The 23,687-nt window shown below is 45.0% G+C and overlaps 1 protein-coding gene across 2 annotated transcripts in view; it reads left to right on the forward strand.

The window, feature by feature from the left end:
* Window positions 1-23,596, forward strand: part of LOC123105807 (uncharacterized) — a 75,831-nt gene extending 52,235 nt beyond the window's left edge. Inside the window, exons 1-3 of one of the 2 annotated variants that reach the window (XM_044527973.1) lie at window positions 21,408-21,689; window positions 22,154-22,365; window positions 22,872-23,571. In XM_044527973.1, the coding sequence (XP_044383908.1) occupies window positions 21,470-21,689; window positions 22,154-22,365; window positions 22,872-23,471 (1,032 nt within the window). In that variant the 5' untranslated portion in view covers window positions 21,408-21,469 and the 3' untranslated portion in view covers window positions 23,472-23,571. Of the gene's footprint in view, window positions 1-21,407; window positions 21,690-22,153; window positions 22,366-22,871 lie in introns of those variants that run through there. The other variant, XM_044527965.1, reaches the window with a different exon arrangement.
* Window positions 23,597-23,687: the final 91 nt, after the last annotated feature.

The raw sequence follows: 23,687 nt of genomic DNA on the forward strand, positions 1-23,687 counted from the left end.
GAATACATAGACAAACATAAAGTCACTAGTATGCCTCTACTTGACTAGCTCATTAATCAAAGATGGTTATGTTTCCTAACCATAGACATGTGTTGTCATTCGATTAATGGGATCACATCATTAGGAGAATGGTGTGATTGACATGACCCATTCAGGTAGCCTAGCACTTGATCGTTTAGTATGTTGCTATTGCTTTCTTCATGACTTATACAAAGTTCCTGCAACTATGAGATTGTGCAACTCACGTTTACCGGAAGAACACTTTGTGTGCTACCAAACGTCACAACGTAACTAGGTGATTATAAAGGTGCTCTACAGGTGTTTCCGAAGGTACATGTTGGGTTGGCATAATTCGAGATTAGGTTTTGTCACTCCAATTGTCGGAGAGGTATCTCTGGGCCCTCTCGGTAATACTCATCACCTAAGCCTTGCAAGCATTGTAACTAATGAGTTAGTTATAAGATGATGTGTTACAGAACGAGTAAAGAGACTTGCCGGTAACGATATTGAACTAGGTATTGGATACCGACGATCAAATCTCGGGCAAGTAACATACCGATGACAAAGGGAACAACGTATGTTGTTATGCGGTTTGACCGATAAAGATCTTCGTAGAATATGTAGGAATCAATATGGGCATCCAGGTTCCGCTATTGGTTATTGACCGAGAATAGTTCTAGGTCATGTCTACATAGTTCTCGAACCCGTAGGGTCCGCACGCTTAACGTTACAATGACAGTTTTATTATGAGTTTACAAGTTTTGATGTACCGAAGTTTGTTCGGAGTCCCAGATGTGATCACGGACATGACGAGGAGTCTCGAAATGGTCGAGACATAAAGATTGATATATTGGACGACTATATTCGGACACCGGAAGTGTTCCGGGTGATTTCGAAGAAAATCGGAGTGCCGAAAGGGTTACCGGAACCCCCCCCCCCCCCGGAGAGTTAATGGGCTACATGGGCCTTGGTGGGAAGAAAGAGGGGCGGCCAGGAAGGGCCGCACGCCCCCTCTCCCTCTGGTCCGAATTGGACTACGAGGGGGGGCGGCGCCCCCCTCTTTCCTTCCCCTCCTCTCCCCCTTCCTTCCCCTCCTAGTAGGAGTAGGAAAGGAGGAGTTGGAGGGGAACGTAGCAGAAATTCAAAATTTTCCTACGAATCACCAAGATCTATCTATGGAGAAACCAGCAACGAGGGGAAGGAGAGTGCATCTACATACCCTTGTAGATCGCTAAGCGGAAGCGTTCAAGAGAACGGGGTTGAAGGAGTCGTACTCGTCGTGATCCAAATCACCGGAGATCCTAGTGCCGAACGGACGGCACCTCCGCGTTCAACACACGTACAGCCCGGTGACGTCTCCCACGCCTTGATCCAGCAAGGAGAGAGGGAGAGGTTGAGGAAGACTCCATCCAGCAGCAGCACAACGGCGTGGTGGTGATGGAGGAGCGTGGTAGTCCAGCAGGGCTTCGCCAAGCACCGCGAGATATGAGGAGAAAGAGAGGTAGGGCTGCGCCAAGAGAGGTCAAAACTCATGTGTTGGGCTGCTCCAATGCCTCCACTATATATAGGGGGAGAGGGGGCTGCGCCCCCACCTAGGTTTCCACCCCTAGGGGGCGGCGGCCAGCCCTAGATGGGACTTGGAGGGGGCGGCCAAGAGGGGGAGAGAGGGGGCGCGCCCTAGGGTGGGCCTATAGGCCCATCTGCGCCTAGGGTTTCCCCTCTCCCCTCCTAGCTGCGCCTTGGGCAAGGGTGGGAGGTGCACCAGCCCACTCTGGGGCTGGTCCCTTTCCACTCTAGGCCCATGCAAGCCTCCGGGGCCGGTGGCCCCACTTGGTGGACCCCCGGGACCCTCCCGGTGGTCCCGGTACGTTACCGGAAAAACCCGAAACTTTTCCGGTGACCAAAACAGGACTTCCCATATATAAATCTTTACCTCCGGACCATTCCGGAACTCCTCGTGACGTCCGGGATCTCATCCGGGACTCCGAACAACATTCGGTAACCACATACAAACTTCCTTTATAACCCTAGCGTCATCGAACCTTAAGTGTGTAGACCCTACGGGTTCGGGAACATGCAGACATGACCGAGACGTTCTCCGGTCAATAACCAACAGCGGGATCTGGATACCCATGTTGGCTCCCACATGTTCCACGATGATCTCATCGGATGAACCACGATGTCAAGGACTCAATCGATCCCGTATACAATTCCCTTTGTCTAGCGGTATTGTACTTGCCCGAGATTCGATCGTCGGTATGCCGATACCTTGTTCAATCTCGTTACCGGCAAGTCTCTTTACTCGTTCCGTAACACATCATCCCGTGATCAACCCCTTGGTCACATTGTGCACATTATGATGATGTCCTACCGAGTGGGCCCAGAGATACCTCTCCGTTACACGGAGTGACAAATCCCAGTCTCGATTCGTGCCAACCCAACAGACACTTTCGGAGATACCTGTAGTGCACCTTTATAGCCACCCAGTTACGTTGTGACGTTTGGTACACCCAAAGCATTCCTACGGTATCCGGGAGTTGCACAATCTCATGGTCTAAGGAAATGATACTTGACATTAGAAAAGCTTTAGCATACGAACTACGATCTTTGTGCTAGGCTTAGGATTGGGTCTTGTCCATCACATCATTCTCCTAATGATGTGATCCCGTTATCAACGACATCCAATGTCCATGGTCAGGAAACCGTAACCATCTATTGATCAACGAGCTAGTCAACTAGAGGCTTACTAGGGACATGGTGTTGTCTATGTATCCACACATGTATCTGAGTTTCCTATCAATACAATTATAGCATGGATAATAAACGATTATCATGAACAAGGAAATATAATAATAACTAATTTATTATTGCCTCTAGGGCATATTTCCAACAGTCTCCCACTTGCACTAGAGTCAATAATCTAGTTCACATCGCCATGTGATTAACACTCACAGGTCACATCGCCATGTGACCAACATCCAAAGAGTTTACTAGTGTCATTAAACTAGTTCACATCATCATGTGATTAAGACTCAATGAGTTCTGGGGTTTGATCATGTTTTGCTTGTGAGAGAGGTTTTAGTCAACGGGTCTGCAACATTCAGATCCGTATGTACTTCGCAATTCTCTATGTCATATTGTAAATGCTGCTTCCACGCTCCACTTGAAGCTATTCCAAATGGTTGCTCCACTATACGTATCCGGTTTGCTACTCAGAGTCATTCGGATAGGTGTTAAAGCTTGCATCGATCGTAACCCTTTACGCCGAACTCTTTATCACCTCCATAATTGAGAAATAATCCTTATTACTCCAAGGACAATTTTGACCGCTATCTGGTGATCCACTCCTTGATCACCTTTGTACCCTCTTGCCAGACATGTGGCAAGGCACACATCAGGTGCGGTACATAGCATAGCATACTGTAGAGCCTACGTCTAAAGCATAGGGGACGACCTTCGTCCTTTCTCTCTTTTCTGCCGTGGTCGAGCTTTAAGTCTTAACTTCATACCTTACATCTCAGGTAAGAACTCCTTCTTTGACTGATCCATCTTGAACACCTTCAAGATCATGTCAAGGTATATGCTCATTTGAAAGTACTATTAAGCATTTTGATCTATCCTCATAGATCTTGATGCTCAATGTTCAAGTAGCTTAATCCAGGTTTTCTATTGAAAAACACCTTTCAAATAACCCTATATGCTTTCCAGAAAATTCTACATCATTTCTGATCAACAATATGTCAACAACATATACTCATCAGAAATTCTATAGTGCTCCCACTCACTTCTTTGGAAATACAAGTTTCTCATGAACTTTGTATAAACCCAAAATCTTTGATCATCTTATCAAAGCGCACATTCCAACTCCGAGATGCTTACTCCAGTCCTTAGAAGGATCGCTGGAGCCAGCATACCTTTTAGCATCCTTAGGATCGACAAAACCTTTCTGATTGTATCACATACAACCTTTCCTTACGAAAACTGGTAAGGAAACTCGTTTTGACATCCATCTGCCAGATTTCATAAATGCAGCTAATGCTAACATGATTCCGACGGACTTAAGCATCGCTACGGATGAGAAAATCTCATCGTAGTCAACTCCTTGAACTTGTGAAAAACTCTTCGCCACAAGTCGAGCTTCATAGACGGTGACATTACCGTCCACGTCCGTCTTCTTCTTAAAGATCCATTTATCTCAATGGCTTGCCGATCATCGGGCAAGTCCACCAAAGTCCATGCTTTGTTCTGATACATGGATCCTATCTCGGATTTCATGGCTTCTAACCATTTGTCGGAATTTGGGCCCACCATCGCTTCTCCATAGCTCGTAGGTTCATTGTTGTCTAGCAACATGACCTTCAAGACAGGATCACCGTACCACTCTAAAGCAGTACGCGTCCTTGTCGTCCTACGAGGTTCGGTAGTGACTTGATCCGAAGCTTCATGATCAATATCATAAGCTTCCACTTCAATTGGTGTAGGTGCCACGGAAACAACTTCCTGTGCCCTGCTACACACTGGTTGAAGTGATGGTTCAATAACCTCATCAAGTCTCCACTATCCTCCCACTCAACTTTTCGAGACAAACTATTCCTCGAGAAAGGACTCGATTGCTTTCGGATCTGAATTAGGAGGTATACCCAACCTTTTGGGTGTCCTATGAAGATGCATTTTATCCGCTTTGGGTTCGAGCTTATCAACCTGAAACTTTTCACATAAGCGTCGCAGCCCCAAACTTTTAAGAAACGGCAACTTAGTTTTCTCCAAACGGTGTCGTCTCAACGGAATTACGTGGTACCCTATTGAAGTGAGTGCGGTTGTCTCTAATGCCTAACCCATGAACGATAGTGGTAATTCGATAAGAGACATCAAGGTACGCACCATATCCAATAGGGTGCTACTATGATGTTCGGACACACCATCACACTATGGTGTTCCAGGCGGTATTAATTGTGAAACAATTTCCACAATGTCTTAATTGTGTGCCAAAACTCGTAACTCAGATATTCATCTCTATGATCATATCATAGACATTCCATCCTCTTGTCACGAAGATCTTAAACTTCACTCTGAAATTACTTGAACCATTCAATAATTCAGACTTGTGTTTCATCAAGTAAATATACTCAACATCTACTCGAATCATCTGTGAAGTAAGAACATAACGATATTCACTGCATGCCTCAGCACTCATTGGACTGCACACATCAAAATGTGTTACTTCCAACAAGTTGCTATCTAGTTCCATCTTACTGAAACGAGGCTTTTCAGTCATCTTGTCCATGTGGTATGATTTGCATATCTCAAGTGATTCAAAATCAAGTGAGTCTAAACGATCCATCTGCATGGAGTTTCTTCATGCGTATGCACCAATAGACATGGTTCGCATGTCTCAAACTTTTCAAAAATGAGTGAGTCCAAAGATCCATCAACATGGAGCTTCTTCATGCGTTTTATACCAATATGACTTACATGGCAGTGCCACAAGTAAGTGGTACTATCATTACTATCTTATAATTTTTGGCATGAAAATGTGTATCACTACGATCGAGATTCAATAAACCATTCCTTTAGGTGCAAGACCATTGAAGGTATTATTCAAATAAATAGAGTAACCATTATTCTCCTTAAATGAATAACCGTATTGCGATAGACATAATCCAATCATGTCTATGCTCAACGCAAACACCAAATGACAATTATTCAGGTTTAATACTAATCTTGATGGTAGAGGGAGCGTGCGATGTTTGATCACATCAAACTTGGAAACACTTCCAACACATATCGTCAGCTCACCTTTAGCTAGTCTCCGTTTATTCCGTAGCTCTTTTATTTCGAGTTACTAACACTTAGCAACCGAACCGGTATCTAATACCCTGGTGCTACTAGGAGTACTAGTAAAGTACACATTAACATAATGTATATCCAATATACTTCTATCGACCTTGCCAGCCTTCTCATCTACCAAGTATCTAGGGTAATTCCGCTCTAGTGACTGTTCCCCTTATCACAGAAGCACTTAGTCTCGGGTTTGGGTTCAACCTTGGGTTTCTTCACTAGAGCAGCAGCTGATTTGCCGTTTCATGAAGTATCCCTTCTTGCCCTTGCCCTTCTTGAAACTAGTGGTTTCACCAACCATCAACAATTGATGCTCCTTCTTGATTTCTACTTTCGCGGTGTCAAACATCGTGAATACCTCAAGGATCATCATATCTATCCCTGATATGTTATAGTTCATCACGAAGCTCTAGCAGCTTGGTGGCAATGACTTTGGAGAAACATCACTATCTCATCTGGAAGATCAACTCCCACTCGATTCAAGTGATTGTTGCACTCAGACAATCTGAGCACAAGCTCAACGATTGAGCTTTTCTCCCTTAGTTTGCAGGCTAAGAAAATCGTCGGAGGTCTTATACCTCTTGACGTGGGCACGAGCCTGAAATCCCAATTTCAGCCCTCGAAACATCTCATATGTTCCGCGACGTTTCGAAAACGTCTTTGGTGCCTCAACTCTAAACCATTTAACTGAACTATCACGTAGTTATCAAAACGTGTATGTCCGATGTTCGCAACATCCACAAACGACGTTTGGGGTTCAGCACACTGAGCGGTGCATTAAGGACATAAGCTTTCTACTGTCCGCATAATCGCTACTGTCAACTTTCAACTATATTTTCTCTAGGAACATATCTAAACAGTGGAACTAAAGCGCGAGCTTACGACATAATTTGCAAAGATCTTTTGACTATGTTCAGGATAATTAAGTTCATCTTATGAACTCCCACTCAGATAGACATCCCTCTAGTCATCTAAGTGATTACATGATCCGAGTCAACTAGGCCGTGTCCGATCATCACGTGAGACGGACTAGTCATCATCGGTGAACATCTTCATGTTGATCGTATCTACTATACGACTCATGCTCGACCTTTCGGTCTCTTGTGTTCCGAGGCCATGTCTGTACATGCTAGGCTCGTCAAGTTAACCTAAGTGTTTCGCGTGTGTAAATCTGTCTTACACCCGTTGTATGTGAACGTAAGAATCCATCACACCCGATCATCACGTGGTGCTTAGAAACGACGAACTTTCGCAACGGTGCACAGTTAGGGGGAACACTTTCTTGAAATTTTAATGAGGGATCATCTTATTTACTACCGTCGTTCTAAGCAAATAAGATGCATAAACATGATAAACATCACATGCAATCAAATAGTGACATGATATGGCCAATATCATTTTGCTCCTTTTGATCTCCATCTTCGGGGCTCCATGATCATCATCGTCACCGGCATGACACCATGATCTCCATCATCATGATCTCCATCATCGTGTCTCCATGAAGTTGTCTCGCCAACTTATTACTTCTACTACTATGGCTACCGGTTAGCAATAAAGTAAAGTAATTACATGGCGTTGTTCAATGACACGCAGGTCATACAATAAATAAAGACAACTCCTATGGCTCCTGCCGGTTGTCATACTCATCGACATGCAAGTCGTGATTCCTATTACAAGAACATGATCAATCTCATACATCACATATCATTCATCACATTCTTCTTGGCCATATCACATCACATAGCATACCCTGCAAAAACAAGTTAGACGTCCTCTAATTGTTGTTTGCATGTTTTACGTGGCTGCTATGGGTTTCTAGCAAGAACGTTTCTTACCTACGCAAAACCACAACGTGATATGCCAATTGCTATTTACCCTTCATAAGGACCCTTTTCATCGAATCCGTTCCGACTAAAGTGGGAGAGACTGGCACCCGCTAGCCACCTTATGCACCAAGTGCATGTCAGTCGGTGGAACCTGTCTCACGTAAGAGTACGTGTAAGGTCGGTCCGGGCCGCTTCATCCCACAATACCGTCGAAACAAGATTGGACTAGTAACGGTAAGCATATTGAACAAAATCAACGCCCACAACTACTTTGTGTTCTACTCGTGCAAAGAATCTACGCAATAGACCTAGCTCATGATGCCACTGTTGGGGAACGTAGCAGAAATTCAAAATTTTCCTACGTGTCACCAAGATCTATCTATGGAGAAACCAGCAACGAGGGGAAGGAGAGTGCATCTACATACCCTTGTAGATCGCTAAGCGGAAGCGTTCAAGAGAACGGGGTTGAAGGAGTCGTACTCGTCGTGATCCAAATCACCGGAGATCCTAGTGCCGAACGGACGGCACCTCCGCGTTCAACACACGTACAGCCCGGTGACGTCTCCCACGCCTTGATCCAGCAAGGAGAGAGGGAGAGGTTGAGGAAGACTCCATCCAGCAGCAGCACAACGGCGTGGTGGTGATGGAGGAGCGTGGTAGTCCAGCAGGGCTTCGCCAAGCACCGCGAGATATGAGGAGAAGAGAGGTAGGGCTGCGCCAAGAGAGGAAAACTCATGTGTTGGGCTGCTCCAATGCCTCCACTATATATAGGGGGAGAGGGGGCTGCGCCCCCACCTAGGTTTCCACCCCTAGGGGGCGGCGGCCAGCCCTAGATGGGACTTGGAGGGGGCGGCCAAGAGGGGGAGAGAGGGGGCGCGCCCTAGGGTGGGCCTATAGGCCCATCTGCGCCTAGGGTTTCCCCTCTCCCCTCCTAGCTGCGCCTTGGGCAAGGGTGGGAGGCGCACCAGCCCACTCTGGGGCTGGTCCCTTTCCACTCTAGGCCCATGCAAGCCTCCGGGGCCGGTGGCCCCACTTGGTGGACCCCCGGGACCCTCCCGGTGGTCCCGGTACGTTACCGATAAAACCTGAAACTTTTCCGGTGACCAAAACAGGACTTCCCATATATAAATCTTTACCTCCGGACCATTCCGGAACTCCTCGTGACGTCCGGGATCTCATCCGGGACTCCGAACAACATTCGGTAACCACATACAAACTTCCTTTATAACCCTAGCGTCATCGAACCTTAAGTGTGTAGACCCTACGGGTTCGGGAACATGCAGACATGACCGAGACGTTCTCCGGTCAATAACCAACAGCGGGATCTGGATACCCATGTTGGCTCCCACATGTTCCACGATGATCTCATCGGATGAACCACGATGTCAAGGACTCAATCGATCCCGTATACAATTCCCTTTGTCTAGCGGTATTCTACTTGCCCGAGATTCGATCGTCGGTATCTGATACCTTGTTCAATCTCGTTACCGACAAGTCTCTTTACTCGTTCCGTAACACATCATCCCATGATCAACCCCTTGGTCACATTGTGCACATTATGATGATGTCCTACCGAGTGGGCCCAGAGATACCTCTTCGTTACACGGAGTGACAAATCCCAGTCTCGATTCGTGCCAACCCAACAGACACTTTCGGAGATACCTGTAGTGCACCTTTATAGCCACCCAGTTACGTTGTGACGTTTGGTACACCCAAAGCATTCCTACGGTATCCGGGAGTTCCACAATCTCATGGTCTAAGGAAATGATACTTGACATTAGAAAAGCTTTAGCATACGAACTACGATCTTTGTGCTAGGCTTAGGATTGGGTCTTGTCCATCACATCATTCTCCTAATGATGTGATCCCGTTATCAACGACATCCAATGTCCATGGTTAGGAAACCGTAACCATCTATTGATCAACGAGCTAGTCAACTAGAGGCTTACTAGGGACATGGTGTTGTCTATGTATCCACACATGTATCTGAGTTTCCTATTAATACAATTATAGCATGGATAATAAACGATTATCATGAACAAGGAAATATAATAATAACTAATTTATTATTGCCTCTAGGGCATATTTCCAACAGGAGTCCTACTCCTACTAGGAGGAGGACTCCTCCTCCTAGCGCGCCCAACAAGGGCCGGCCGGCCTCCCCCCTCCCTCCTTTATATACGGGGGCAGGGGGCACCCCATAGACACACAAGTTGATCTACGGATCGTTCCTTAGCCGTGTGCGGTGCCCCCCTCCACCATATTCCACCTTGGTCATATCGTTGCGGAGTTTAGGCGAAGCCCTGCGCCGGTAGAACATCATCATCGTGACCACGCCATCGTGCTGACGGAACTCTTCCCCGAAGCTTTGCTGGATCGGAGCCCGGGGATCATCATCGAGCTGAACGTGTGCTGAACTCGGAGGTGCCGTACATTCGGTGCTTGGATCGGTCGGATCGTGAAGACGTACGACTACATCAACCGCGTTGTCATAACGCTTCCGCTTACGGTCTACGAGGGTACATGGACGAACACTCTCCCCTCTCGTTGCTATGCCATCACCATGATCTTGCGTGTGCGTAGGAAAATTTTGAAATTACTATGTTCCCCAACAATGGCATCTGAGCCTGGTTTTATGCGTAGATGTCATATGCACGAGTAGAACACAAGTGAGTTGTGGGCGATATAAGTCATACTGCTTACCAGCATGTCATACTTTGGTTCAGCGGTATTGTGAGATGAAGCGGCCCGGACCGACATTACGCGTACGCTTACGCGAGACTGGTTTCACCTCTACGAGCACTCGTTGCTTAAAGGTGACCGGCGGGTGTCTGTCTCCCTCACTTTAGCTGAATCGAGTGTGGCTACGCCCGGTCCTTGCGAAGGTTAAAACAGCACCAACTTGACAAACTATCATTGTGGTTTTTGATGCGTAGGTAAGAACGGTTCTTGCTAAGCCCGTAGCAGCCACGTAAAACTTGCAACAACAAAGTAGAGGACGTCTAACTTGTTTTTGCAGGGCATGTTGTGATGTGATATGGTCAAGATGTGATTCTATATTTTATTGTATGAGATGATCATGTTTTGTAACCGAAGTTATCGGCAACTGGCAGGAGCCATATGGTTGTCGCTTTATTGTATGAAATGCAAACGCCCTGTAATTGCTTTACTTTATCACTAAGCGGTAGCGATAGTCGTAGAAGCAATAGTTGGCGAGACGACAACGATGCTACGATGAAGATCAAGGTGTCGCGCCGGTGACGATGGTGATCATGACGGTGCTTCGGAGATGGAGATCACAAGCACAAGATGATGATGGCCATATCATATCACTTATATTGATTGCATGTGATGTTTATCCTTTATGCATCTTATCTTGCTTTGTTTGACGGTAGCATTTTAAGATGATCTCTCACTAAAATTATCAAGAAGTGTTCTCCCTGAGTATGCACGTTGCCAAAGTTCGTTGTGCCCAGACACCACGTGATGATCGGGTGTGATAAGCTCTACGTCCATCTACAACGGGTGCAAGCCAGTTTTGCACACGCAGAATACTCAGGTTAAACTTGACGAGCCTAGCATATGCAGATATGGCCTCGGAACACGGAGACCGAAAGGTCGAGCGTGAATCATATAGTAGATATGATCAACATAGTGATGTTCACATTGAGAACTACTCCATCTCACGTGATGATCGGTTATGGTTTAGTTGATTTGGATCACGTGGTCACTTAGATGACTAGAGAGATGTCTGTCTAAGTGGGAGTTCTTAAGTAATATGATTAATTGAACTTAAATTTATCATGAACTTAGTACCTGATAGTATTTTTCTTGTCTATGTTTGTTTGTAGATAGATGGCTCGTGTTGTTGTTCCGTTGAATTTTAATGCGTTCCTTGAGAAAGCAAAGTTGAAAGATGATGGTAGCAATTACACGGACTGGGTCCGTAACCTGAGGATCATCCTCATTGCTGCACAGAAAAGTTACGTCCTGGAAGCACCGCTGGGTGCCAGGCCTGCTGCTGATGCAACTAACGACGTTAAGAACGTCTGGCAGAGCAAAGCTGATGACTACTCTATAGTTCAGTGTGCCATGCTTTACGGCTTAGAACCGGGTCTTCAACGACGTTTTGAACGTCATGGAGCATATGAGATGTTCCAGGAGTTGAAGTTAATATTTCAAGCAAATGCCCGGATTGAGAGATATGAAGTCTCCAATAAGTTCTACAGCTGCAAGATGGAGGAGAATAGTTCTGTTAGTGAGCATATACTCAAAATGCTGGGTATAATAATCACTTGATTCAACTGGGAGTTAATCTTCCGGATGATAGCGTCATTGACAGAATTCTCCAATCACTGCCACCAAGCTACAAGAGCTTTGTGATGAACTATAATATGCAAGGGATGAACAAGACTATTACCGAGCTCTTCGCAATGCTAAAAGATGCGGAGGTAGAAATCAAGAAGGAGCATCAAGTGTTGATGGTCAACAAGACCACTAGTTTCAAGAAAAAGGGCAAAGGGAAGAAGAAGGGGAACTTCAAGAAGAACAGCAAGCAAGTTGCTGCTCAAGAGAAGAAACCCAAGTCTGGACCTAAGCCTGAAACTGAGTGCTTCTACTGCAAGCAGACTGGTCACTGGAAGCGGAACTGCCCCAAGTATTTGGCGGATAAGAAGGATGGCAAAGTGAACAAAGGTATATGTGATATACATGTTATTGATGTGTACCTAACTAGAGCTCGTAGTAGCACCTGGGTATTTGATACTGGTTCTGTTGCTAATATTTGCAACTCGAAACAGGGACTACGGAATAAACGAGCACTGGCCAAGGACGAGGTGACGATGCGCGTGGGAAACGGTTCCAAAGTCGATGTGATCGCGGTCGGCACGCTACCTCTACATCTACCTTCGGGATTAGTTTTAGACCTGAATAATTGTTATTTGGTGCCAGCGTTGAGCATGAACATTATATCTGGATCTTGTTTGATGCGAGACGGTTATTCATTTAAATCAGAGAATAATGGTTGTTCTATTTATATGAGTAATATCTTTTATGGTCATGCACCCTTGAAGAGTGGTCTATTTTTATTAAATCTCGATAGTAGTGATACACATATTCATAGTGTTGAAACCAAAAGATGCAGAGTTAATAATGATAGTGCAACTTATTTGTGGCACTGCCGTTTGGGTCATATCGGTGTAAAGCGCATGAGGAAACTCCATACTGATGGACTTTTGGAATCACTTGATTATGAATCACTTGGTACTTGCGAATCGTGCCTTATGGGCAAGATGACTAAAACGCCGTTCTCTGGAACTATGGAGCGAGCAACTGATTTGTTGGAAATCATACATACTGATGTTTGTGGCCCAATGAATGTTGAGGCTCGCGGCGGGTATCGTTATTTTCTCACCTTCACAGATGATTTGAGCAGATATGGGTATATCTACTTGATGAAACACAAGTCTGAAACATTTGAAAAGTTCAAAGAATTTCAGAGTGAAGTGGAAAATCATCGTAACAAGAAAATAAAGTTTCTACGATCTGATCGTGGAGGAGAATATTTGAGTTATGAGTTTGGCCTACACTTGAAACAATGTGGAATAGTTTCGCAACTCACGCCACCTGGAACACCACAACGAAATGGTGTGTCCGAATGTCGTAATCGTACTTTACTGGATATGGTGCGATCTATGATGTCTCTTACTGATTTACCGCTATCATTTTGGGGTTATGCTTTAGAGACAGCCGCATTCACGTTAAATAGGGCACCATCAAAATCCGTTGAGACGACGCCTTATGAACTGTGGTTTGGCAAGAAACCAAAGTTGTCGTTTCTTAAAGTTTGGGGCTGCGATGCTTATGTGAAGAAACTTCAACCAGATAAGCTCGAACCTAAATTGGAGAAATGTGTCTTCATAGGATACCCAAAAGAGACTATTGGGTACACCTTCTATCACAGATCCGAAGGCAAGAGATTCGTTGCTAAGAATGGATCCTTTCTAGAGAAGGAGTTTCTCTCGAAAGAAGTGAGTAGGAGGAAAGTAGAACTTGATGAGATAACTGTATCTACTCCCTTATTGGAAAGTAGTTCATCACGAGAACCGGTTCCTGTGACAACTACATCAATTAGTGAGGAAGCTAATGATAATGATCATGAAACTTCAGATCAAGTTTCTACTGAACCTCGTAGGTCTACCAGAGTAAGATCCGCACCAGAGTGGTACGGTAATCCTATTCTGGAAGTCATGTTACTTGACCATGATGAACCTACGAACTATGAGGAAGCGATGATGAGCCCGGATTCCGCAAAATGGCTAGAACCCATGAAATCTGAGATGGGATCCATGTATGAAAACAAAGTATGGACTTTGGTTGACTTGCCCGATGATCGGCAAGCCATTGAGAATAAATGGATCTTTAAGAAGAAGACTGACGCTGATGGTAATATAACTGTCTATAAAGCTCGACTTGTTGCAAAAGGTTTTCGACAAGTTCAAGGGGTTGACTACGATGAGACTTTCTCACCCGTAGCGATGCTTAAGTCCGTCCGAATCATGTTAGCTATTGCTGCATTTCATGATTATGAAATTTGGCAAATGGATGTCAAGACTGCATTCTTGAATGAATTTCTAGAAGAAGAGTTGTATATGATGCAGCCGGAAGGTTTTGTTGATCCAAAAGGTGTTGACAAAGTGTGCAAGCTCCAGTGTTCCATTTATGGACTGGTGCAAGCATCTCGGAGTTGGAATAAACGCTTTGATAGTGTGATCAAAGCATATGGTTTTATACAGACCTTTGGAGAAGCCTGTATTTACAAGAAAGTGAGTGGGAGCTCTGTAGCATTTCTAATTTTATATGTAGATGACATATTATTAATTGGAAATGATATAGAATTTCTGGATAGCATAAAAGGATACTTGAATAAAAGTTTTTCAATGAAAGACCTCGGTGAAGCTGCTTACATATTGGGCATCAAGATCTATAGAGATAGATCAAGACGCTTAATAGGACTTTCACAAAGCACATACCTTGACAAAATTTTGAAAAAGTTCAAAATGGATCAGGCAAAGAAAGGATTCTTGCCTGTGCTACAAGGTGTGAAGTTGAGTCAAACTCAATGCCCGACCACAGCAGAAGATAGAGAGAAAATGAAAAATGTCCCTATGCTTCAGCCATAGGCTCTATCATGTATGCAATGCTGTGTACCAGACCTGACGTATGCTTAGCAATAAGCTTGGCAGGAAGGTACCAAAGTAATCCAGGAGTGGATCACTGGACAGCGGTCAAGAACATCCTGAAATACCTGAAAAGGACTAAGGATATGTTTCTCGTATATGGAGGTGACAAAGAGCTAGTCGTAAACGGTTACGTCGATGCAAGCTTTGACACTGATCCGGACGATTCTAAATCGCAAACCGGATACGTGTTTTTATTAAACGGTGGAGCTGTAAGTTGGTGCAGTTCTAAACAAAGCGTCGTAGCGGGATCTACATGTGAAGCGGAGTACATAGCTGCTTCGGAAGCAGCAAATGAAGGAGTCTGGATGAAGGAGTTCATTTCCGATCTAGGTGTCATACCTAGTGCATCGGGACCAATGAAGATCTTCTGTGACAATACTGGTGCAATTGCCTTGGCAAAGGAATCCAGATTTCACAAGAGGACCAAGCACATCAAGAGACGCTTCAATTCCATTCGGGACCAAGTCCAAGTGGGAGACATAGAGATTTGCAAGATACATACGGATCTGAATGTTGCAGACCCGTTGACTAAGCCTCTCTCACGAGCAAAACATGATCAGCACCAAGACTCCATGGGTGTTAGAATCATTACTATGTAATCTAGATTATTGACTCTAGTGCAAGTGGGAGACTGAAGGAAATATGCCCTAGAGGCAATAATAAAGTCATTATTTATTTCCTCATATCATGATAAATGTTTATTATTCATGCTAGAATTGTATTAACCGGAAACATGATACACGTGTGAATACATAGACAAACATAAAGTCACTAGTATGCCTCTACTTGACTAGCTCATTAATCAAAGATGGTTATGTTTCCTAACCATAGACATGTGTTGTCATTCGATTAATGGGATCACATCATTAGGAGAATGATGTGATTGACATGACCCATTCCGTTAGCCTAGCACTTGATCGTTTAGTATGTTGCTATTGCTTTCTTCATGACTTATACAAAGTTCCTGCAACTATGAGATTGTGCAACTCACGTTTACCGGAAGAACACTTTGTGTGCTACCAAATGTCACAACGTAACTGGGTGATTATAAAGGTGCTCTACAGGTGTTTCCGAAGGTACATGTTGGGTTGGCATAATTCGAGATTAGGTTTTGTCACTCCAATTGTCGGAGAGGTATCTCTGGGCCCTCTCGGTAATACTCATCACCTAAGCCTTGCAAGCATTGTAACTAATGAGTTAGTTATAAGATGATGTGTTACAGAACGAGTAAAGAGACTTGCCGGTAACGAGATTGAACTAGGTATTGGATACCGACGATCAAATCTTGGGCAAGTAACATACCGATGACAAAGGGAACAACGTATGTTGTTATGTGGTTTGACCGATAAAGATCTTCGTAGAATATGTAGGAATCAATATGGGCATCCAGGTTCCGCTATTGGTTATTGACCGAGAATAGTTCTAGGTCATGTCTACATAGTTCTCGAACCCGTAGGGTCCGCACGCTTAACGTTACAATGACAGTTTTATTATGAGTTTACAAGTTTTGATGTACCGAAGTTTGTTTGGAGTCCCGGATGTGATCACGGACATGACGAGGAGTCTCGAAATGGTCGAGACATAAAGATTGATATATTGGACGACTATATTCGGACACCGGAAGTGTTTCGGGTGATTTCAGAGAAAACCGGAGTGCCGAAAGGGTTACCGGAACCCCCCCCCCCCGGAGAGTTAATGGGCCACATGGGCCTTGGTGGGAAGAAAGAGGGGCGTCCAGGAAGGGCCGCGCGCCCCCTCTCCCTCTGGTCCGAATTGGACTAGGAGGGGGGGCGGCGCCCCCCTCTTTCCTTCCCCTCCTCTCCCCCTTCCTTCCCCTCCTAGTAGGAGTAGGAAAGGAGGAGTCCTACTCCTACTAGGAGGAGGACTCCTCCTCCTGGCGTGCCCAACAAGGGCCGGCCGGCCTCCCCCCTCCCTCCTTTATATACGGGGGCAGGGGGCACCCCATAGACACACAAGTTGATCTACGGATCGTTCCTTAGCCATGTGCGGTGCCCCCCTCCACCATATTCCACCTCGGTCATATCGTTGCGGAGTTTAGGCGAAGCCCTGCGCCGGTAGAACATCATCATCGTCACCACGCCGTCGTGCTGGCGGAACTCTTCCCCGAAGCTTTGCTGGATCGGAGCCCGGGGATCGTCATCGAGCTGAACGTGTGCTGAACTCGGAGGTGCCGTACGTTCGGTGCTTGGATCGGTCGGATCGTGAAGACGTACGACTACATCAACCGCGTTGTCATAACGCTTCCGCTTATGGTCTACGAGGGTACGTGGACGAACACTCTCCCCTCTCGTTGCTATGCCATCACCATGATCTTGCGTGTGCGTAGGAAAATTTTGAAATTACTACGTTCCCCAACACTAAGGCCCATCAACTCCTCGGGGGGTTCCGGTAACCTCCCGGTACTCAGGAAAATACCCGAACTTCTCCGGAACCTTTTCGATGTTCGAATATAGCCTTCCAATATATCAATCTTTATGTCTCGACCATTTCGAGACTCCTCGTCACGTACGTGACCTCATCCGGGACTCCGAACAAACTTCGGTCATCAAAACACATAACTCATAATACAAATCATCATCGAACGTTAAGCGTGCGGACCCTACGGGTTCGAGAACTATGTAGACATGATCGAGACACATCTCCGATCAATAACCTATAGCGGAACCTAGATGCTCATATTGGCTCCTACATATTCTATGAAGATCTTTATCGGTCAAAGCGCATAACAACATACATTGTTCCCTTTGTTATTGGTATGTTACTTGCCCGAGATTCGATCGTTGGTATCATCATACCTAGTTCAATCTCATTACCGACAAGCCTCTTTAGTCGTTCCGTAATGCTTCATCCCGCAACTAACTTATTAATTACATTGCTTGCAAGGCTTATAGTGATGAGCATTACCGAGAGGGCCCGGAAATACCTCTCCGAAACACGGAGTGACAAATCCTAATCTTGATCTATGCCGACCCAACAAACACCTTCGGAGACACTTGTAGAGCATCTTTATAATCACCCATTTATGTTGTGATGTTTGATAGCACACAAGGTGTTCCTCCGGTATTCGGAAGTTGCATAATATCATAGTCTGAGGACATGTATAAGTCATGAAGAAAGCAGTAGCAATGACACTGTAACGGTCATAATGCTAAGCTAACAGATGGTTCTTGTCCATCACATCATTCTCCTAATGATGTGATCCCGTTCATCAAATGACAACACATGTCTATGATCAGGAAACATAACCATATTTGATTAACGATCTAGTCAAGTAGAGGCATACTATGGACACTATGTTTTGTCTATGTATTCACACATGTACTAAGTTTCTGGTTAATACAATTCTAGCATGAATAATAAACATTTATCATGATATAAGGAAATAAATAACAACTTTATTATTGCCTCTAGGGCATATTTCCTTCAGTTCTATGTAAATTTTCTCATCCAACACCTCATTTAGGAAAGCAGTCTTAACATTCATTTGAGGAACGAAAAGACCATGTGAGACGGCTAGTGAAAGTAGTATTCGAATAGTGGTCAATCGAACCACATGTAAGTAAGTATCAAAGAAATCTTCACCTTTCTTTTCGGTATAATCCTTGGCTACGAGTTGTGCCTTATACTCCCCAATAGTACCATCTGGCCTATTGAGCACATGACATTTTGTTGTTTGTGATGCATCCGATGTTTTTTGGTTGTGATACATCCGCAAAAAATGCTATTGATTCAAATGGAGGAGCCCGTACAGGGGCGAACGTTTGATACACAGGGTTGGATGACCGTTTGTCGTATCCGTGTCCACAAAAGTTTGACATGTATGTTTTGATGTACACCGTTCGAGATGCCCTAAATATGCTAGCAAAGGTGAAAAAATTGGCATCCATCCAAATAGTTGTCCGAAGTGCACGTGATTTTTTTGTTGGGCGCTCCAAGGCACAGATCCAAACAGCCCCGTAGAGATAGATCTTAAAATTAGCGAAGATGGAATGCTGATTTTAAAATCAATTTTTGGATGTATACTTATTCTAAAAGAAATAGTACATTATTTTACCAACTAAGTCACCCCTAAGAAATTGTGTGCAAATTAGAAAAAAGTCCTCCAGTGAAATTAATGTATTTTTAGCAACATTTTTTTCTTATCGCTAATGGACACCTTTTTTTAGGTGAACTAAGAACAACGTTAGCAGACCCCGCATCCGTCCCGACCCGCAAAATAACTGTCAAAATGCGGGTACGGACCGGAAAGCCTGTCCGACCAGACCCCGCATCCCGCCCCGGCCCGCAAAAAATTTTAGAGGGCGCAGCAAATTCTCCGCCACAACCCGGGAAAACACGGGTTTCGCCCTCGCGGCTGCGGTGCCCTGCATCAGAGAGAAGCAGTTGGCCGGAGGGACATTTCAGCCCGCGCGCTTTCCCCCTCCTTCCTCCGCCGCCTGCCCTTTGCTTCCGCCCTCCCGCCGCCCGTGATTCTGGCCATATCTGCGGGGGGAATCGCGCCCCGGGGCCGCCCCACACCCTCCCGCTCCGAGCCGCGGCACCACCCCTTCGGATCCGGCTAGAAGAGCCGCCCCCCGTCGCCGCCGCCACCGGAGATCAACCACCATCGAGTGCACCCCCTCGTCGTCGCCCCGGGATCAGCCGTCACCAGTGAGTCCTTTTTTGTGATTTTTCCGAGCTGCATAGTAGATTGATGCGCCGGTGTGCGTGTAGATGGAGTTGACCCCGTGCGAGAAGTTCTTGCTATTCGATTTGTCCGATTCGGACGACTCGGATGTTGAGAGCATGCTTGCGAACTTCTGGCAGCAAACATTAGTCATGGCGCTTGCCGTGAAGGAGCATGAAGACGAGCACCAGAAGAGGAGGCGAGGATCGACTGTCGGTCGTTTGTGCATTCCTCGGAATCGCCATCCTGGGAACGAGATGTTGATGCAAGACTATTTCGCGGAGAATCCTACATATCCTCCGCACCTCTTCTGGAGAAGGTACCGAATGCGCCGATCCCTCTTTGTGAAAATTGTTGAAGCTTGCGAGGCAAATTGCCGGTATTTTACTCAAAGAAGAAATGTCGCGGGCTTAAAGGGATTTAGTGCATATCAAAAAATCTCCGCAGCTATGCGGGTGATTGCATATGGCGTTCCGGCTGACAATGTCAATGAGTATCTTCGCATTGGTGAAGATAGCACAATTGAGTCAGTGCGTAGATTTGCGAAAGTGATCTTTCGTGTCCTCGGTCCTGAGTATCTTCGGTCACCCAATGAAGATGACACAAAATTAATGGCATCAAATGAGAGGAGAGGTGGCCTGGCATGCTAGGTAGCATTGATTGTATGCATTGGAATTGGAAAAATTGCCCCAAGGCTTGGCAAGGAATGTATTGTGGCAAGTCTCGTGATGCAACGATTGTGCTAGAGGCGGTAGCATCCGAGAATTTATGGATTTGGCATTGCTTTTTTGGTATGTCGGGCACTCTCAATGATATCAATGTGTTGCAACGGTCTCATTTGTTTGCTAGGCTTGCTAGTGGTGATGCTCCTGCTTGCAACTACACTATCAATGAGTATGAATACACAAAGGGGTACTATCTTGCAGATGACATATACCCTCCTTGGTGCACATTTGTCAAGAGCATCAAAGAACCCAAAATAAAAAATAATGTGTATTTGCAAGGGTGCAAGAGGCAGCTCGAAAAGACATTGAAAGAGCCTTCGGTGTTTTGCAATCTAGGTTTGCTATTGTCCGTGGTCCTACTCGTTTTTGATAAAAAAACTTGAAGAACATAATGACATGGTGTGTTATCCTGCACAATATTATTCTTAAAGATGAAAGAGGATTGAACTTAGAATTCTTTTACGACAATGTGGGTAGGCGTGTCAAACCAGCAAGAGACCCAAACCGCATTAGAGTTTTTCTTCAGACATACAAGGAGATTGAAAATGTAGACACCCACTTTCAACTTCAGGAAGATCTTATTGAGCACCATTGGCAAATGGTTGGACAGTGACTTATTTTTGTATCCATTTGTATTTGTACTCGTGACAAAGTTTGCTACGGTTATTTGAATAATTATTTGTAATGCGGATGATTATTGTATCATGTTTGATTGGAATAATTCAGTTTGTTTTTTATTGTTGAATTATGTTTTATTTGATATTTACGGGCTGGTGATAGGTGGGATGCAGCAGTGCAAAGAGCAGATCCCGCAAAGCCGACCCGTAAAAAAGAATATTTCGTGAATATACTTTTTTACAGATCTGTTTGGGGGTCTGCATCTGTGCCAGTCCAAGCCGACCCGCAAAAGCTGTTTTGCGTGAAATACAAACGCGTTTTGCGGGCCGGCGAGATGCGGGGTATGCGAGTTGCTCTAACCCACACCTGAGGGGCTGACGAGTCGTGGACTTTGGCCCAGCCCAAAGCAGCTCGGCGGCGCTCTAGGGTTGCTCGATTGGCTCGGCGGCGGCGGCAGCGGCTAGCGATTCATTATGGTATCTGTAGAAGAGTTGGAGGATGAGGAGGAGGTGGAGGGCTTAGAGCCTTTATTGTATGACCGGGCAAAGTGGGTGGCCTGGGCGGTGGAGGAGAAGGAGAGGTCCCGGCGGGAGGAAGAGGAGAAGACTCGGAAGCGGGAGGAGAACCGGCGGAGAAGCAGAGGCACACGACAAGGTCATGGACTCCATCATCGAGCACGATCCCAAGGCTGGGCGCAACGTCTACACGCGGTTTTTCCTCAGGGACTTCTCCGTCTTCAACATCGACGAGGAGTGTAAGTGGCCTCTCCATTTCTCAAGCCGGTGTAGTGTAGTGCTGTTCTGTTTTGTAAAATTTTCTGGTTGACAGTAATGTATGGGTATGGGAACTGAACTAGTACGTTACAGTAGGATGTCTCTCACCATGTATGATCCTCTGTTAGGAGAATCCTCTGACATGCCATGTTCGTTATTGATGCATAGCAGTGAACATCATATATCTGCTATCATTTATTTCGATTAGATTTTGATTTGGTTCATATATCTGCATCACTTAACAAGAGGAATCACCGATTCTGTTAAAATTGATAACAGCTTTCTGCAAATTGTGAGATGATAGCTTTCTCTTGAAGTTAACTCGCAGGTCAAGTAAGAATATTAGATGGTTTAACTTAGTGGGATATAAATGGGAAAAACACAAACTGGGACTGTTTATTGTGATGAAATAATCTGATAGATTTATTTTGCTTATTAATTGCAGCGTCTGTCCCTCCAATGCGATACACTGATAGTATCTACAAAGATGAATTTGGGCTAGAAGACTCTGCAAACATCCTCTCGATCAGCATAGTCTCCTCAGATGTAGGCTTCCCAGTCGATGTCTATGGCCGCGTCATTGCCAGAGACAGCATTGACTACAAGTGCATTTATCTCTTTCACCGCAATAGGGATGACTGCCAACGTCTCAACGAGGTACATCCTTTGCTTCTAAGTTCATTTCAATCGGGTTTCGTTTTATCAGGTGATGCATTTAATATCAACTGTTAATTGGCATCTAAATGGAGTCATCTTAGGCTGGTCACAATGGGCAAGAACATAAGCTAGTAACTTCACACTTTCCTAGACTATGTTACTACCTCCATAGTGGGTAGGAACATCTATGTAGTGTCATGCAACGATGTATTTATTAGGTTATAGACTCATTGTTTCTTGGAGTGTGTGATGTTCCGGTAACTTAGCTAGTTACCACAAACACCTCGCTCTTCATTAAATACGTGCCACATAAGCAAAGTTGTATTGGAGTGTGTGATGTTACTCCTAAGTTCCTCCTCACTGTGACCAGCCTTAGTGCTGGTGGTTGTCGATCCAGATAGTCATCTGCATATAAATGGAGTAGCTTTTATGGCATGCTTCCAATCTTCATTTTGAGCAGTATTTGGATGAGCATACTCTAACCTCTCGTGCAATTCTTTTCATAGGATGGAATGCTGATTTTAACTGGCCCATATCGAGGTCTAGTGCTGGTTGATTTCATCTATATAGAGATAGATCTTAAAATAAAGGAAGAAGGAGTTCCAGACAGGCCATTTAGCAAGGGTCTGATAAGCATTGATGGCCGAGTACTGTCTAGAGAGAAAGATGTCATGGTTAGAAGTGAAACCCTTGAGAGCTGGCTCAGCACTACAGAAGTGAGATTCACAACTGTCCTGAACGCAGTCGAGTGCACCTTTGAAATCGAGCTCATTGAGGGGCTTTTTAAAGGAAATATAACAGTTGGCATCGCGGATAAAGCTCGCAAGCTGGACAATGAACAACCGATTGTGATTCATGATAGCACAGCCGATGGCGTGGTTACAAGTAATGAAAGTGGAGTTATCAAACTCCGGCGAAGTGTCATTACTATCTGTCTGGAAAGAACGGTGATGTTTCACATAGATAATGAGGCTGCTGGTGTTTGTGCTGAACGAACCTTTGATTTCACTCCACGCCGCACTGGTGCAGATGAATTGGAAATTACGTGTGGTGCTGGGAAGTTCGGATTCAAGGTCGTCTGGTCCTTGATGGACTTCAGGCTGTAATCTTGTGCCTTTATAAACTAAGTTGAACTAAGTTATATCGTGAGTCAGTGATGTAATGGATAAGTAGATGTAGTGGACTGGGTTATATCGTGGTGTAATGATGTAGTGAACTAAGTTAATCATGGTGTAATGATGCAGTGAACAAAGTTAATCGTGATGTAATGATGTGGTGCACTTTATATTATTGCTATTAAGTAATTTGACTTGATGACTTAT

This window comes from Triticum aestivum, chromosome 1B (assembly GCF_018294505.1).
Source record: "Triticum aestivum cultivar Chinese Spring chromosome 1B, IWGSC CS RefSeq v2.1, whole genome shotgun sequence".
Taxonomy (NCBI): Eukaryota; Viridiplantae; Streptophyta; class Magnoliopsida; order Poales; family Poaceae; genus Triticum; species Triticum aestivum.